General features: G+C 38.8%; 1 protein-coding gene across 5 annotated transcripts in view; it reads left to right on the forward strand.

Moving 5' to 3' along the window:
* The window catches only part of ambra1a (autophagy and beclin 1 regulator 1a), a 390,498-nt gene that overhangs the window by 246,215 nt on the left and 124,898 nt on the right, over window positions 1–19,385 (forward strand). For all 5 annotated transcript variants that reach the window (XM_043706209.2, XM_087996752.1, XM_043706210.2 and 2 more), the window contains exon 14: window positions 3,561–3,715. In XM_043706209.2, the coding sequence (XP_043562144.1) occupies window positions 3,561–3,715 (155 nt within the window). The remainder of the gene's footprint in view (window positions 1–3,560; window positions 3,716–19,385) is intronic.

A 19,385-nucleotide genomic window follows, 5' to 3' on the forward strand; every position in this document is an offset into this window, starting at 1 on the left:
TTTCACCTTCACTAATTCATTTATAGACTTTGATGATGAACAGACTTTTATCAATTTTCAACCACTCCCTGTAGGTACGGATTCACTGAATAAAATAGTCCTAATTTTGATGCTGTAGCCATTCTCTCTAACTGGAAAATGGGTGTTGAAATTTAAAATTTTGTTTCATTATAAATAAATGAGGAATTCATTCGTGTTGAAAGAAACTGGGCTTAAAATAATGTACTTTTTGCAAGAGTTTTTCGTGAGATTTTTTTTCAGGCCTATGTTTTGATTTTTGGAAACTACTGTTTGCATTGAGGGCCTTCTTTTTCATTCTCGCCTGTTCCTTTATGAGGTGACGCAGTCTCATAATATATTCTGCATATCTTCATTTGGAGTTAGTTGCTTTAGAAAAAAAACAAAGATTGCATGAACATATACATTTTTTAAGAGTTTGAAGTATATAAAATGTTTTTAAATTTATTATTAATGAACCTCCCATTCTTTGTATGGAAACCATTTTTTCATCCTTTTTCAATTGCTGTTATTCCATGTCCAATTTCATTGTTCACTTTTAAATTTCCCACTTTGAGGCTTTGGTGCGAGTGTGATGGGAGGAGCATGCCATCAATACCAATAAAATGGGATGATTACTCACAGTTCCCCAAATTTCCTTCTAGCAAGATTGAAATGCTGACTGCAACACAGTGATGGAAAATCTTCCAACCAGGCATTGGTTCTGATGTAAAGTCAGTTGGACTTGAATATGAATAACAATTCAGCTGTCAGTTTGTCAGAGATATTGATGTTTGGAACTTTGTTAGGCTCCCAGGAATTCTTCACAGAGATACTTTAAGGTTTCTTCTTACACTTCCACAAGAGAGAGTCTTTCCTACTGCAAGATTTGGAGATCTTTTCCTGAAACTGACGTATCAAAGTGACTTGGAAAAATGGAAACCAACTCCAGAAGAATGTTGCTAGACAACTTTCAGTGCATAGGCCCTTTTTCTTTCAGAACAAGTTTGTTTTAATTATTAGACAATGGAGAAATAAATTCTGATATTTTGAAAACAATTCACGTTACAGTAGTAGTAGTGCTGGAGGTCTTAGAAAATGTAAAGGTGGATAAATCTCTGAGACTTGATCAAGTGTATCCCAGAGTATGTGGGAAGTTAGAGAAGAAATTCCGGGGGTGAGCGCAGCAGGTCAGGTAGCATCCAAGGAGCAGGAGAATCGACGTTTCGGGCATGAACCCTTCTTCAGGACTCAGCCCTGAAGAAGGGCTCATGCCCGAAACGTCGATTCTCCTGCTCCTTGGATGCTGCCTGACCTGCTGCGCTTTTCCAGCAATACGTTTTCAGCTCTGATCTCCAGCATCTGCAGTTCTCACTTTCTCCAAGAAATTCCAGGGGCCCGAGCAGAGATATTTGTGTCATATCTAACCAAGAGTGAGATGCCAAAGGGCTGGAAGATAGCTAATGTCCCTTTATTTGAAAAAAGGTTGGAAGGAGAAACCTGAAAAATGTAGAACTTTCAGTCTGACATCAGTGAATTGTATGTGGAATGAACTGCCAGAAAAAATGGTAAATGCGTAAATTGTTGGAGGTGATTCTGAAAGATAGGATCTACATGCATTTGGAGAGGCACGGATTGATCAAGATTAGTCCGCATAGCCTGCTGTGTGGGCACTTGTGTCTCACAAACTTGATTTAAGTTTTCTGAGGAATTAACCAAAAGGTAGGTGAGGACAGAGTGGTACATGTTGACTACATGGACTTCAGCCTTTGACAAGGTTCCCCATGGTAGACTAAACAGTAAAGTTATATGACATGGAATTCAGCAATTGCTTGCTAACTGGATACAAAATTGGCTTGATGGTAGGAGATAGAAGGTGGTATTTGAAGGATTGTTTTTCAGACTGGACAGCTGTGACCAGTGCTGTTCCATAGAGATCGGTACTGGGTCCACTTCTGTTTGTCATTTATATAAATGATTTGGATGAGAATTTTGGAGACATGGTTAGTAGGTTTGTGGATGACATCAAAATTAGTGGTGTAGTGTACAGTGACGAAGCTTATTTAAGGCGACAAAGAGATCTTGATCAATGGGCTGAAGAATGGCAAGTAGAGTTTAATTTGGATAAATATAACATATTGCATTTTAAAAGGACTGGACTTAGACAATTAATGGTAGAGCTCTGGGAAGTGTTTTGGAACAGAGGCACCAAAGGGTTCAGGTACATAATTCTTCGAAATTTGTGTCACAAGTAAACAGGACGGTTGAAAAGGCATTTAGAATGCTTGCCTTCATTGCTTGGGCCTTTGAGTATAGAAGTTAGGATGTCATGTTGAGGTTGTACAAGATGTTAGTGAGGGCCTCTTCTGAAGTACTGTTTACAGTTCTGGTGGTCCTGCTATAGGAAGGATATTAAGTTTGTGAGGGTTCAAAAGAGATTTACTAGGATGTTGCCAGAAATGGAAGGTTTGACTTTTAAAGATAGACTGGAATGTTGCTCGCTGGAGCGTAGAAGGTTAAGGGATGAACTGTAGAGGTTTATAAAATCATGCGGGGCATAAATAAAGTGAATAGCAATGGTCTTTTCCCTCGAGTGAGGGAGTTCAAGATTAGCAGGCATATTTTTAAGGTAAAAGGAGAAAGATTTAAAAATGACATGATAGGTAACTTTTTTATACAGACAGTGAATTGTATGTGGAATGAACTGCCAGAAAAAATGGTAGATGCAGGTACAATTATAACATTTAAAAGACATTTGGATAAGTTCATGAATAGGGAAGATTTTGAGGTATATGGACCAAGCACTGGAAGTGGAACTAGCTTGGTTTGGGAACATAGTCAGCATGGACTAGTTAAACCAAAGAGTCTGTTTCCATGCAGTATGACTCTCTGACCTAAACTCCTATCTCTCTTAAAAACTTTGCTTAACTCCTTTCCAACTTTTCAGGACTTAGCAGGTGAGCCACAGTTCACATTACACACACGATTTGAATTTCCAGAAAAAACACATCTCCCTTCAAAATCTTGGTAAAGTATTTTAATCCAGAATGTCCAAACAATTCTATATTCAGTTCCTCATTGCCCTGAAGCTTCAGTATGTATTCCCAAAAACAATTCCAATCACACTATTAGAGAAAGATGTGCACACATTGGTGGAGACTGTTGCAAGAATTTGAGAGTTTGAGCTGTAAGGCAGCATTGGATATGTTGGGGTTATTTTTTTTGGAACATCTTTATTGGGAAGTTGGAATGGTGTAAGGAACAGGAGTGCAATTTCTAATTTCTATTTGTAAAGCTTGGTGAGGCTTCCCTAACAATGTTATAACCAGTAAATTTATGTTTTATTTATGTTATTGTTTTGATACATTGTTTTTGTATAGGTGAACTTTTTTAATACGTTTTTACCCAAAATAAAGCCTTAATTTTGTTTTTCAAGGTACATCCTTTGTGGTATTCTAAGGAAACAACTCATTACTGATAACACGGTCTGCCTTTGAGCAATAATTGCTGGAAACACTAATCACTAGCAGAACTAAGCCTTGTATTTTAATTCTTCCCCACAGGCCCAAATGCTATTTCTGTCAGTTTATCTCCAATGGGCAAGTATGTGATGGTTGGCCTGGCCTCCCGGCGCATCCTGCTGCACCCATCCACTGAACATATGGTGGCACAAGTCTTCCGATTGCAGCAACCCCATGGTGGAGAAACCTCAATGAGGGTAAGTATTAATCTGTTAGCTGTTTGATGCCTTGTTGCTAGCAGGTAAAACTGCAGGAGTCATCTCTGGCAACAGCATGTTTTAATGTATTGGTTGACTTGCTTGTCTGTCTGCGCAATTACATTATCTTAGCAGTGAGAAATTGGATAATATGCAGAAAAAACTTTGCTGAGCTCAATATAGGAACTCAGTAGACATATGAATTTCAACTAATGCTAGCTATAATATATTTGAACTGTTGTACGATAGAAAGAGTGACAATACGTCAAAACTGCGTCATTAATTGTGAAGTGAATTTGGACGTCACGTGGCCAAGAAAGGCTATAGAGGTTCAAGCCTTGCTTTCTAAAAACAAAGTCTTCGTGATGGCGGAGATCTTAAGGAAGCGGAGTTGGATTATCCACAGAGCACTTGTATTTGCTCCTTCCTTCAAATATTTCAGCCTTTTTGTTTCAATTTCATGCTGGGATCTGTTATCAATGAGGAAGTTTGTTCTCCTCCTGTTAGTTATTTAATTGCCCACTGTAGCTCACAGGATAACCATTTCATTCCACTGGGACCTGTACCAGCTCTCTGAGCTATCCATTAGTCCCATTACCCTGTTCTTACCCATTGTCCAACAAGAAGCACCTATAACATAATGAAACATCTCAAGGTGCTTCATAGGAGTATTATAAAACAAAGTATGACACATTCCTGATGAAGGGCTTATGCCTGACACATCAACTCTTTTGCTCTTTGAATGCTGCCTGACCAGCTGTGCTTTTCCAGCACCACCCTATCCCACTCTGATCTCCAGCAACTGCAGTCTTCACTTTCTCCACAGATCCATATAAGGAGATTGTTTATCAGATTGCTTAAAGCTTTGTCAAAGATTATAGATTTTGCGGAGTATCTTAAAGGAGGAATGTGTGGTTGAAAGGGGCAGATTTAGGGAGGGAATTCCAAAAATTTGGACCTGGACAGCTGAAGGTATGGGGATGAAAAGAGAAGGACCAAAACACAGTCATCAGCACCTAAAGAAGGGGAGATGAGGAAGCCAAGACAGTCACCAACTCTCACGTTGACAGGAGAGAGTATATTTTCTACTATTGTCCAGCTTTTAATTAACGGTACAGAGATAAAGTTAAAGTTAAATTACTTCAACTTTACTTAAATAGTCTAAGTTATGGTATGGCAGGGCAGCTCAGCCACGTGGAATGCCCATAGTATGGCATGTGGGGAATTATGGGTACTTCTCATAACCTAGATAAGCCCACGAGCATGAAGTTTCACCTTCAGTTGTTGTGGGTATGTTCGTCGAGCCAGGAAGTTGGTTTGCAGATTTTTCGTTCTGTTTCTGTATGACATCCTCCGTGCTGTGGAGCCTCCTGTGAAGCGCTGCTGTACTGTGTCAGTTGGAATGTGTTTCGTTTCATTCCAGCTACTTCCCATTGCTGGGTTCCGGTTGTTCATTGTAGTGTTCGATATATCGGGTCTAGGACTATATTTATTGATGGAGTCAACAAACAACTGGAAGCAGCAGGAACAAAACCAAATACATTCCAACTGACACAGTACAGCAGTGTTTCACAGTAGGCTGCACAGCATTGAGGATGTTGCATAGAAATGGGATGAAACATCTGCAAACCAACTTCCCAGCTCGGTGAACATACCCACAACAACTGCAACCAGCACCCAACTACAACTCTTTATGATTTCACTTTCTGCTCAAGCTTGAACTCTGGCTATCAGAACTTGAGAAGTGGCAAGAGATATTGAGGTGCATCCAAGAGACAAAGAGCTACATGAATAGTGCACTTGCACCACGTGAAGGCCAAGCAGGCACAAAGGAAATGGGTGACTGCCAGGTTGTTCAAGAGAAACAGGTAAATAGTGCTGCAGACCATAGGAGTCCCACTTACTGAAGGTTTTCCATTCTGAATATCAGTGGGAGCAATGGATTCTTAAAGAAGTGCACAAAGAATCATGCCAGTGCCATCTCAGGTGGCCCAACTGTACATGAGGGAAGGAAGAAGACCAGAAGAACAGTACTGATGGGACGTTCTTTAATTATGGGAATATACAAGTGTTTCTGCACTGTTAACATAACTCCAGCATGGTTTACTGTCTCCCTAGTGCTAGGGTCAGGGAAGTCACAGAACAGGACATTTTTCTGAAAGGGGGTGAACAACCAAAGATTATGATCAATGTTGGTACTCATGCCATAGGTAGGAAGAGGAGGGTGATCCAGCAATCAGAATTTAGAGAGATGGATAGAAACTTAAGGAGCAGCACCTTGAAAGTAGTAACTTCCAGATTACCTCCAGTGCCATGTACAATTGAATATGGAAATGGGGAAGATGAGACAAATGAATGTCTGGCTGCAAGGATGGTGCACGAAGGAGAGTGTTAGATTCCTGGGACACCCAGACTGGCTCTGACGGCAATAGGATTTCTTTAAAGATATCAGACAGTTTTGATGGAGGGGAATACTGTTGATAGGATGTATGTGGACTTCCAAAAGGTGTTCAGAATTGTGTCTCACAATAGATTTGTGAGGAACATGTGTTGTAAAGTGTGTTCTTCTGAATATCTATTGTGAGTTTGGATTTTTAGTTCAAGTTAGTAACCTGTAAGTCTGACGTTAATTATTAACTTTGTATATGTTACTGTGGTCATGGCAATTTCTTTTGAAATAGGTTTTCAGATCAAGTTTTGGAATCGATGCATTTTTATACACCACTGACGGAGTTTTGTTTATTTTCAAGTTTTGTTACAGATTTTTGGAATTTATTTTTAGCTTAAGAGAAACACTCATAATATAGAGAATTATGTTTTAAGTTATACTGACAGGAGCAATCCTGTAAAGACCTTGAATGAAGATGGCTGTATGGACAAGTGCTTCTGAGCAGGAAAGGTTATTGACTATTTCGGAGTTTTAAAAAAAAGAGTTAGTTAGTCCCAGACACACAACCCTGAAGCGGTTAAGCTCACATGTACAATAATTCCAGACATTTGTGACTTAAATCTGTCAAGTCAGGTTATAATCCAACAGGCTTATTTGAAATCACAAGGTTTTGGAGTGCTGCTCCTTCATCAGATGAAATCACTTGACAAAGGAGCAGCACACCAAAAGCTTGTGATTTCAAATAAACCTGCTGGACTATAATCTGGTGTCGTGTGACTTCTGACTTTGTCCACTCCAGTCCATCACCACCATGTCATAAATCTGTCAAGGTTTTAGAGATAGGGACTCTAACATGAGTAATGTATAAGTGACGGTTTGGCATACAAGAGGTGGTGTTGGAAGTTTTAGAACACAGTAAGTTAGATTAATCCTCAGAACCTGATGAAATGTATCCCAGGACTTCGTTGGAGGTTAGGGAGGAAATTGCAGAGAATATGAAAAAATTGCCCCCGGACTCTTTTGTATTTCTTCCCTCTCAAAGTAAATGCAGCCTAGTAGAGATATTTATGTCATCGACAGTCACAGGTGAAGTGCCCAAAGGTTGGAGGCTGGCTAATGTTGTGCCATTTATTTAAGAAAGGCTGCAGGGAAATGCCTGGCAACTACAGACCAGTGAGCCTAACATCCGTGGTGAGTCGGTTGTTAGAGAAGATTCCGAGAGACAGAATCTGCAGCGATTTGGAGAGACAAGCACTCATTTGGGGTTGTCAGTATGGCTTTGTGCATGGAAAATCATGTCTCACAAATTTGATTGAGTTTTTTGAAGAAGTGACCAAGAAAGTAGATGAAGGCAGTGTAATAGACGTTGACTACATGGATTTTAGCAAGGCCTTTGACAAGGTTCCGCACAATAAGTTGTCAAGTAAGGTTAAATCTCATGGGATCCAGGAAGCGCTAGCCAATCGATACAAAATTGACTTGAGGTTGAAGTCAGAGGGTGGTGAAAGGGGTTGTTTTTCAGACTGCAGGCCTTTGACTAGTGGCGTGCCAACGGAATTGATGCTGGGTCCACTAGTGTTCTTCTTGAGAATCTGGGCGGTTTGGTTAGTAAGTTTGCAGATGGTGGTATAGTGGACAGTGAAGAAGGCTATCTGGGAATACAGCGAAATCTTGATCAATTGGGCCAGTGGCAGATGGAGTTTAATTTAGATACATGTAAGGTGTTGCATTTTGGTAAGGCAAACCAGGGTAGGACTTACACAGTCAACGGTAGGGCCCTGGGAGTATTATAGAACCAAGAGATCTAGGAGTACAGGGTCATAGCTCCTTGAAAATGGAGTCACAGGTAGACAGGCCGTGAAATAGGCTTTCAGCTTGCTCAGTCCGACAATTGAGTCCGGATGTTTTATTGCAGCTGTATAAGATGTTGGTGAGGCCACGTTTGAAGTACTGGTCAGTTCTGGTGGTCCAACTATAAAAAGGATAGTATTAAACTAGAAAGAATGCAGAAAAGATTTACTAGGATGCTACCTTGACTGAAGGTTTAAGTTATAAGGAGCAGTTGGATAGGCTGGAGTTTATTTGACTTGAAGTGTAGGAGACTGATGGGTGACCTGATCGAGGTCTATAAAATCATGAAAGGCGTAGGTAAGGTAGATAGCCAACGGCTTTACCCCATGGTAGGGGAGTCTAAAACTAGAGGGCATAGGTTTAAGTTGAGATGGGAGAGATACAAAAGTGTCCACAGGGCCAATTTTTTCATATAGCAGGTAGTGAGTATCCGCTACAGGCTGCCAGAGAAAGTGGTGGAAGTGGCACATTTAGACAACTACATGAATGGAATAGGTATGGACCAAATGCAGGCAAATGGGACTAGTTTAAATTGTGAAAACTGGGCGGCATAGGCAAGTTGGACTGAAGCATGTTTCCATGCTATAGACCTCTATGACTCTACTCTGCTAGGTGTGTTTTAGGTACTTTTCTTGCTGGCTTGTAATGGAGTGCTTTGGGATTAGTGTGTGCTTAACGGTCTTGTGTTATAAGTAGATAAATTGGTTTATTCTAGTTTATATTCACTTCTTTTGTTGACATACTTCTGTTTTCATGTTAAAACAAAATCTGCAGTATTATGTGCTTATGTCTCCACAAGAGACCACACCGTTAAATCGAAAACAAAACAAAATATGTTCTATCAAGCCAGGTTTCAGTCTGGAATCTGACTTGTCCAGTCAAGACAAATGGAGGCTTCTCCAGAGTCTTTGAATTCACTGGAGTTATCAGCAATCAGTGTCATTCTTGTTCAAGTAAAGGATTAGTTCTGGATATAAAACACCTGTGTTGCGGAAACGTTTATTGCACGAAATTTGAAGATGGCTTTGAATGTTACTGAAAACTTTCTGCAAGCAGAAGATATAACAGTAGATTAAAACTGAGGGATTTAGCAGATAAATTGAAGGTTGAAGTAAAACAGGATCTCATAAGCTTGAGCTACTTCAGGTGATTATATGACACTTAGAATTGGAAGAAAAGCAACCTGAAATTGTGATTTATCACTGGAATTAGCTACGGTACAGTTAGAAATGAAAACAAAAACTGGACTTAAAGACAGACAATAAAATATGAAGACTTGAAGTTGAGAACAACAGTGTGTTATGGAAAGAGGGGAAAAACAAAATGGGGAAGTGGAGGTAAGAAATTTTGACATGGAAAAAGAGGAGAACTAAAACCAGTGGGAAATGGAATTGGAAAAACTTGATCTCTGAAAAGACGGAAAAATTCAAGAACATAAGATGGCCTTGAAACAACTTGGAGAAAAGAGAAATAGAATATATATAGAATAGGATATGTGGATGGCATATTGGGTTAATGGTTAGCACAGTGGCCTCACAACATCTGAGACCTGGGTTCGATTGTAGCCTTGGGTGACTGGTGTGTTTGAATGGATTTCCGCTAGCTGTTCCTGTGTCCACCCACTGTCCAAAAATGTGCAGTTTACATAGATTAGCCATGGTAAAAGTTGCCCTATAGTGTCCAGGAATGTGCAAGTTAAGGTGGCTTAGCCATGTGGGGTTAAGGGGATAAGGTGAATGATTGGGTCTGGTTGGATGCTCTTCAGAGGGTCAGTCCAGACTCGATGAGTGAAATTGCCTCTTTCCGCACTGTAAGGATTCTATGGTTCTAAAATTTACAGATGTAAGAAATACTAGTTTTAAAGAACAGACGGATGAATCAGATATCAAAGTTGTAAAGGAGAAAGGCTAGAGCTGAAAGGCTGTGTCAAGAAGTTAGTACATATTCATTGTAATAAGATTGGGCATATCAAATCCAATTATTGAAAATTAAATAGGAGACTGATTGCAGTAGTCAGAAAATCTAAGGAGTCTTTAGAAACGAAAGCATCGAGAAATGAAGTAGCTTCTAAAGCTGTAGCAATGTTATGAAGAAAACATGTTTCCTTGGAATATGCTAAGAAGGGAAAGATGAATCAGGCAGCCTTGAAAATTCTTTTTCAAAGTTTGATGAGAAAATTCAGACTGCTGGATGTTCAGCTATTTTCTTTCAAGCTTCAAGTCAAGAAGCAAAACTAGTAAAGATACTGAGAGCAAGTGAATCACTGATACTGGTTGATGATAATGTTGTCTTTCAGTGGGGTTGATAATGGAAAAAATATTATTTGGAGGTATTCAAGGAGGTTGCAAACTGGTCCCATTGTGCAGAGTAGGAATAAAGAGTTGACTTGGTAAGTGGAGAAGTGGTGGTTGGGGGAGTGAAATTCCAATTGGGGGAATTGACTCTATTTTGGGAAACAACCCAGCAAGTTCAAAAATATGGGCTTCACCAAGTATGGTACAATAAACGGTAAAAATTAAAAGAAGCTGAAATGTTATGAAAAAAATCTTGGATTGTTTCCTAATTATGTTTTGTCTAGACTTTGGGCACATAAATCAGATTGGCAGAAATATGAGACAAGGAATTGATTTGGAAATTCACTTATCGGATACAATTTTGAAAATTTGGCTTAGGATGACAGCAAAGAGGGTGAGGTTATTGTTTAGCCCATCTTCTTTAACAGAGATGCAGATTTGGAATTGAAAGGGTTATTCTCAACAGCCTACTCAGAAACTAAATCAGAAGTAATACTTCAGTGTTATTACTTGAAATATGAAGTGCTAATGAGGAATGGAGACCACCTCAAATGCCAACTGGTGAGGAGTGGGCAGAGTTCCATCAGACGGTAGGTCCATCTGAGTATCGTAATGAAAGTTTGAGTCATTCATAAAATACCAATGGCAGGTCGCTTTGATATTTGCAATGATATAGACTTTTGTTTAGGCATTACATACTTTATCCAACCATAGCGTCAACCAAGCAGAAAATACAGACTCCAGAGAGAAGTGTTGTTCTCATAAAAAAAATGTTTTCTCTCTCCCATTTGTCTGATAAAATGAAAACCAAGCCTCATGAATTACATGTATCCTCTTCTAATACCCCAAGGATTGTGTACACTCTTCATCTCCCCCCACTGCCCCCCCCTCCCCAGCTGCTGCCAAATAATTGTGTGAATCAAGTTAAGCTCAATTGCACAAGAACGCTTCAAAATATTTCTAGAATATTAAAAAGAGTGCAAGGATTTTAGGACATCTGGAGTTTAAATAAACTTGGTGGTTTCAGTTTCTGGTATCTCGGAACAACAACAGAAGTAGCAGAGGATTTTTTTTGAGCTTGTGATTTGCAGGAAGCCTTCTAGACTGTTAATACCTTGGCTGAAAATCAATACAGACAGAATGGTTCTTAAACTAAGTCTTGTTGACTTTGCGATGTTCTTTTATATAACAAAATATAGTTACATTACAGTTCAGTAAATGTCATTAACGTCTCCTTGACAGCACATAACTCTAATACACTCTGTCAAAATGACAGACATGGAGCCTACTGGCAGATAATATTGTAACAAGAATATTAAAAACCACAAAATATTTCAGAAAGGCATGAGATTGATTAAACTATAGTTTTATCTTTTGATTTATGCTTGCATATTATGATTAGTCTGAATATCTTTTGCATTGTTTTATGAAATCTGTTGTGCAGAGTGTACTATTTTCCTATTGAAATGCTATGAATTAACACCCTATATTTTGGGTTAAATCTCATGTCATTTATTCCACTTAAGTTTAAACTATATAATTTTCGCTGCTCATGGTAGCCTGTCATAACAATAGAAACTTGTTACAGAGTCACACAGATGTACTGCACTGAAATAGACCCTACAGTCCAACTCATCCATACCAGTCAGATATCCTAAATAAATCTAGTCCCGTTTGCCAGCATTTGACCCGTATCCCTCTCAACTCTTCCTATTCATATCCCCAACCAGATGCCTTTTTAAATGTTGTAATTGTACCAGCCTCCACCACTTCCTCTGACAGCTCATTGCATACAAGCACCACCCTCTGCTTGAAAAAGACGCACCTTAGATCCTTTTTAAATCTTTCCCCTCTCAACTATGCCCTCTAGTTTTAGTTTTCCCCATCCCAGGGAAAATACTTTGTATATTCATGCTATCCATGCCCCTTATGGTTTTATAAACCTCTTTAAGGTCACCCCTCAGCTTCCAACACTCTAGAGACAAAAGACCCTGCCTATCTAGCCTCTCCCTGTAACTCAAACTGTCCAACTCTGGCACCATCCTTGTAAATCTTCTCTGAACCCTTTCAAGTTTCACAACATCCTTTTGATAGGAGGGAGACAAGAATCGCACAAAAAATGGCCCAACCAATGTCATGTACAGCTGCAACATGACCTCTCAATGCCAGTACTCAATATTCTGACCAATAAAGGAAAGCATACCAAATGCCACTTTCACTCTCCTATCTACCTGCAACTCCACTTTCAAGGAGCTATGAACCTGCACTCCAAGGTCTCTTTGTTCAGCAGCACTGCCTTTTTAAAATGCAGCATCTCACATTTATCTAAATTAAACTCCATCTGCTACTCCTTGGCCCACTGGCCCATCTGATCATGATCATGTTGTACCCTGGGGTAACCTTCGCTGTTCACTGCATCTCCAATTTTGGTGTGATCTGCAAACTTACTAACCATATCTCTGATGTTCACATCTAAATCATTTATATAAATGACAAAAAGCAGTGAACCCAGCACTGATCCTTGTGGCACATGCTGGTCACAGGCCTCCAGTCTGAAAAACAGCTCTCCCATCAACACAAATTATAATTGTCCCCAAATCCAGATACCTCTGTAATGTTTAAATGTGTTTACAGCTGTATCATATGTAAGGGAGATTTGAAACACAAAATATGCAGTTATATTTTGTTATAACACAGCGGTGAACTGCTCTGTTAATTAAACTAAACACCCAGAAAAGCTCTCCTCGCCTCCTAATCTGTTAAAGTATGAGTGACAGAGATGTCCAAAATTCTACTATCTAAAGAAAATAATATCAATTTATTCTTTAATTCTAAAAGTGAACTTAAACAACAACTATTCACAACTCTAAGCCCCCCCCTTTCTCTTAAATGCTTTATTCACCTCCAACTCAATAACACTATATTGTTGCAACAAAGCACTTATTTAAATTACATGAACTTAATTCCAAAACCTACTGCGGCTGTCATCTTTGGTGTCTTTCTTGTTCTGGCTAACGATCTCTCTGTGTCGTTGTCTTTCTTTTTACTGTGAAGATGTTTAATATGAAAAGGTATCTTTGTTAGAGTGTTTCAATGTCTTGGGTCTCTCTCTCAATGGCATTCGAGGTTGTCTGAGCAGTTGCTTACTGTACTTGTTTGAGTGGAGCGAAGTATGTTCAGAAATTTTGGAAGGCAGAAGATATTATACAATCTAAGCTGCGCAGGACTCCTTATCAAATTAATCAAATTTCCACCCACTCCAAATAATTAGGAGGAACTTGGATGGTTCTCAACTTGATAAAGGCAATGCAAATCTTATGGAATACTTGGTTAGGTAAATGGGAGTATTGAACACACAGTAAGGTAAACCTGCTGAACCACTGGTTAGGCTTCAGCTCGAATATTGCGTACACTTCTGGGCACAACACTACAGGAAGCTATCAATCGTCTGGAAAGGATATAATGAAATTTGGCGGATGTCAAGACTGAGGGAGTTCAATAATTGGAGAGATTGGGAAAATGGCGACTGTTCGCAAAGCTGAGAAATTCAAAATTATGAGGGGTTTCTGCACCTGGACCATAGAATTGTTACAGAATGGGAGGAGGCATTTAGCCTATTGCATCTATGCTGGCTGTCTGTAAGAGAGCCACCACTCCATCATCTTCACATTCTTCCTTTCGGATTATAATCCAATTCTCTATTGAAACGCACTTGAAACATCACACTTGAGCAGTTTAATTTCCAACCTTAACTACTTGCATGGCAAAAGGTTTCTCCATGCACCACTGCTTATTTTGACAAAGCATTTACTTTAAATCTGTGCAGTCTTTTCCTAATCATCTCTATTAAATCTCCCTGAACCTTTTCTCTTCCAAGGAACACAGTCTCAACTTCTCCAATCTGTCTTCAGAATCCAAAGTCCCTCATCACTGGAATCTATCTGTTAATTCTTTTCATGCTCTCCAATGCTTTCGTACCTTTCCTTAAGCATGACACCCATGAACTAGACACTTAACAACTGGATTAGTTGAGGCAGTGCTAGTGTTTTATGTAAGTAAATATAACTACTTTGATGTTCTGCTCTTTGCCCCCGTTTTTTAAAAAAAGGCTTTGGATACTGTATGTTTTATTTACTGTACTCTCAAACTGTCTTGCCACCTTCAATATTTTATGCACATTTCTACTGGGTCCTTCTATCCCCAGACCTCTTTTTTATAAACTGTATCCTTATCTTTTTAGTATATTTCATCACTTTTTCATAAGTGATTCTTATCACTCTTGTTCATTAAATTTCATTCTATCCCTTTCATCATCTAGAGAGCTTTGACTTCGTTTGCACAACATTTTTTCTGTTTGTGAAAGTATCCCCTGACTCCCAGACTTCACCCTCCCTCACAGCAGCCATTGCTCAATTACGATTTTGCCTACTGACCTTTGATTCCAAATTGTCCAATTTCTTCTGCTTTTGGCAACTCATGCCTTCGCTGACCATGCCAGCCTCACCACCCTGCCTGAGCTCTTGCTGACCACCTGCCTGCACCCTCACTGACTGTCCCCCGCAACCCACAGTTTTGATCTTGCCCTTGCTGACGTTCTCTTCCTAGCTTCCCTGACTGCTCCTTGCATGGCCTTTCTCTTCCTAGCACGATCATGTTACTACTCACCATTCTACCTCTGGCTTCATTCTCTCCGATTGCTCTCCCCTAGACCCTGGTTAGAGACTAAAGAACTGCAGATGCTGGAATCCAAAGTAGACAAGTAGTAGTCTGGAAGAACACAGCAAGCCAGGCAGCACCAGGAGATGGAGAAGGTGACATTTTGTGTGTAACTCTTCTTCCGGACTGCACTTCCTGATGCTGCCTGGCTTGCTGTGTTCTTCCAACCTCCTGCCTGTCTACTCCCCTCGACATTGGCCCCTTTCATCCCTTTTTAAAAAATGATGGTTTTTTTACATATTCAGCAGCCAATGTGAGATCTTGTTTCTTCCTGAAACTGAAGTCTTGGTAACAACGCATTTATTATCTTAGTCTTATCTTAATCTACAGAATGTTGTTAACTCAATATCTAATTTTAAGCAGCAATCTAATGTTGATCCTCGAGGGTTTTAACTAATGGATGGTTTTTGCTGCATGTTTAATTTAACTTGTCCATCTAAATTGTGATCAGAAATTATCCAAATGATAAGACCTGAAGTTTCAGTGTTTTCAAATCTGTGATATACACCACTGTACTGAAATCTTAAGCAGTAACTGTGTCTCAAACGTTCTGGTAATTGGTTGTTTTTGTCCTGGAAGTTTCTATTTAAAATCCTCAAGCTTCTCCAGATGTAAATGGAAGACGAAGAGTTTGTCTAAGAAGTAAATGAAATTGGAATATTGTAAAAATAACCCAGGTTATGAATTCAATATATTATCATCATTTCTTAGGCAGGAACTTCTGATACTATCTTAGCCAGCTAATCACTGCTGAAGCCAGATACATGTTACATTGGATTTCAGTTTGCCTTCACACTTTGACTTGCTCCCCAAACTAACGTGTATGTGTGCTTATAGCTGTTTCCTTTATGTTTGTGTAAACACTTCCTATTTTTTAAAAAAGGTTTATGTTGAAATAGCCATTAAATTTTGGGCTGTATGAATTACCCACATAAAAGACAACAGTAAACATAATTTGGAAACATTTGCTGTGTACTAGTAATCAGCTCCATCCCTCAAAGAGATGACATTTCACAAAATGCCTGGCTTGTTGTGTATCTAAGGAAAGTAGTCATGATGTAAAGCGCAAAGCAAATGATACACTCAAAAACACTCAACAGGCAAAGTATGCAAATTGTGGGCATGATTCACATCTGGAGAGTTCTCCAAACTGTGGAAACCATGGATACTAATGAGCACTCTTGAAAGAATTAATCTGAAGATTGTTTGCTAATAGTAGCTCAGAATGAATCCTAAAATGTATCAAAATGCATAAGCACCCACTCTGTAAGTGTAGTGATGTTGTACACTTTTATACTTGGCTCAAAGAAAAATCAATTCAGCAATGGAGATTTGTTTCTTGTGAATTTTGAAAAGAACTTAGGGTCGAATATGGTTATTTTAAGAGAGCTTCTTTTACCTCAGCGAGCCTGAAGTGTCGAACCACTTTCTGTCCATGACATGAATTGATTTGAATGAAAAACAGTGAACCCTGAGTAGTCATTTTACACACTCTTACTGTGATTACCAAAGATCATTCTTCCTTTAGAAATTCCAGAGGTTGCCAAAATGTCGAGCCATTTTCAAGACAGTATCCAAACATGTAGGTTCCAAGCCAACAGCTTGCAGTGATGTTATGGGGTTTTTTTTGTCAGTTGATTTATGAGATAGATTGCAAACTATACATGCTAGTGGGTAAATAAGCTAGTGTCTTCAGTCCAACAGCATTGATTACACATACAATGCCAGAAATGCAGTTATGGCTTTGATCCTGTGGAATCTTGCTACTAGTCATGATGAATTGCCTTTAAAGACATTTTGAGCTTTTCCTCATAGTTTGCGCTAATTTGAGATGTAAAACTGTAAATCATTGGCACAACATGGATTTCAATTGGTTCGGTCTAATCACTCGGTCATATTTTATTTTGTCCAGATGCTATTTAGTTGTTAACATTTTATTTCTGTCCTTGAAAGATAGTTTCAATAAAAGTTGCAGTGGCTCAGTATGTTGCTAATAAATCAAAAATAACTAAATTTTGGGTTAAAAAGTACATAGTCTTAATGTGATAAAAAGGAAAAGTGCAAACAACCAAAATGTCCGGAAGATGTAGAAAAGTGCATTAATAAAAGAAATTGACAATATGTGTCAGCCTCCATAATTAACTATGTGAGAAGGTGGTCTTTATCTGTAGTGTAAACTGTATTTATGGTGCAAACGAAGTGGTATGATGCCTCTGTAGAGGCAATTTCAGTTCAAATCGATGAGTTAATTTTCATTTTTTTTTAGTCTGAGTGCAAAAGTTGGGATTGTATTTTAAATTTACTTTGTTTCTACTCCCACTGTGAATTCTCACTTGACTGATTTGCAATTCACACTACCAGTTCTATTGAATTGAATGACCTGTTTGCATTCCAGTGCAAAGGGATCTCATACCACAAACTTTGTGTGGCAAAATTTATCCTAGTCATTTCATAAATGATATTTAAGATAATAAGTTGGTTGGTCATACAAAACTTGAATATTGATGGAAGACACAATTTCTGAAAGCTTTTAGTCATGCACTCATCAGAGTAATTCAGAAGAATACCAATTCAACAGGAAAGCCACAGCTTGAGAGGAGAATGCTGATTATTTGGCAAGTGAACTTTAGTAGAGGCGTGATTTGAGTACAAGATGAAAGCCTTCAGAATTTTTTTCAGCAGTGCTTTTGATATTTTAACAGTAACATCTGTTGATAGCACCTTGGCATAAACTGAACACATGATCAATGATGTGGATGTGCAAGCTACAAGTAAGCATAACAGCAATCAGTTAATGTTAGAAATAAAGTTAGAAACCAGTTAATGGGGCTAAGATGTGAAGTAATAGTTGAGATCTTGTGGCATAATGGTAGTGTCCCTACCTCTGAACCAGAATGTTTGGTCCCATCTTCTCCAGAGGTGAATAATAACATCCTCGAACAGGTTATTAGAAAATGTATGAGTTAAGCCAGTATCAGCTCTCTTTTTTTTTGTCTTACCTAACATTTAGTATTCATTCTTCACAGACATCCAAATTTGTCTTAAGTTTATTACTTGTTGATTGTTGAAAAATTAGGAACCTTTTATGCAAGTTGTTAATACCTAATTATTCTTTAATAATTCCCAGACCATTGATGTCCTGCTTCTATTTTGAGAGTTTTCCCTTTGCTATGCACCAAACTATAAGAACAATCTTCTGAGAATCTTTAGATTCTGGAAAAGTGATAGATGATTGAAAAACTACCCATAAAGCACGTTTCTGCTTAAAAAAAAGAGACAAAAAAGGTAACTGTAGGTCAATTTGCTTAACATCTGTCATTGGGAACATGTTAGAGTTTAGTGTAAAGAATGTAATAGCAAGTTAGAAATGCATAACATAATTGAGTAGAATCAAAGGGAAAATCATGATTGACAAATTTGAAAATGTTCTTTGAGATAAAATAAATGATAAATAAAGGGAAACTAGTAGATGTCACATATTTAGATGTCAAATGGTGCTTGATGAGCTATCACACACAAGGCTACCTAATAAGAGAAAACCCCATGGTGTTAGGAATAGTATGTTAGTATGGATAGAAAATTGGCTAACTAATAAAACACGAAGCCCTTCCTGAAGAAGGGCTCATGCCCGAAACGTCGATTCGCCTGCTCTTTGGATGCTGCCTGACCTGCTGCACTTTTTCAGCAACACATTTTCAGCTCTGATCTCCAGCATCTGCAGTCCTCACTTTCTCTTAACTAATAAAACACCTCAATTTAGTCAGGGTCAAGGGGGCAGTTTCAGGATGGCAGTCTGTAACTAGTTGAATCCGTGCTGGGGCCACAATTGGTTACAATCTATATTAGCGACTTAGATAACAGATGGGAACGCATTATTGCCAAGTTTGCAGATGACACAAAAATCTATGGGATGACAGGAGTCTACAGAGTCCAGTTGAGTGAGCAGACAAAGTCTTGGAAATATGATGTGTAAAAATGCAGGAAGAATACAGGAGCTGAATATTATTTAAATTGCAAAATTATAGCATGAATCACCAAAAAACTAACTTACAAAGTTCATTGAGTAACAATGAAGACAAATGGAATGTCGGCCTTTATTTCAAAGGAAATAGATTATCCACATAGGAATGTCTTGCTAATAATGTGCAAGGCAATAGTCAGACAACAACTGGAAATAGTGAGTTATGAGAAGGTTTCCAACAACTGGAATACTGTGAAGTTTTGAGTCCTTTATTTAAGGAAAGATACACTGGCACTGGGGGAAAGCCCAGCGCAAGATCACTGGATTGATCCAGGGTATTTAGGAGTTTTCTTTCAAGTAGAGGTTGAGTAGGTTGAGCCTGTGCTCATTGGACTTATAAAGGCATAATATTCTTAGCGGACTTAACAAGGTACATGTGGAAAGATTGTTTTCCCCTTG

This window comes from Chiloscyllium plagiosum, unplaced genomic scaffold (genome assembly GCF_037043375.1).
Source record: "Chiloscyllium plagiosum isolate Xiang-an unplaced genomic scaffold, Cpla_swu_hap1 HiC_scaffold_18, whole genome shotgun sequence".
Lineage (NCBI taxonomy): Eukaryota > Metazoa > Chordata > Chondrichthyes > Orectolobiformes > Hemiscylliidae > Chiloscyllium > Chiloscyllium plagiosum.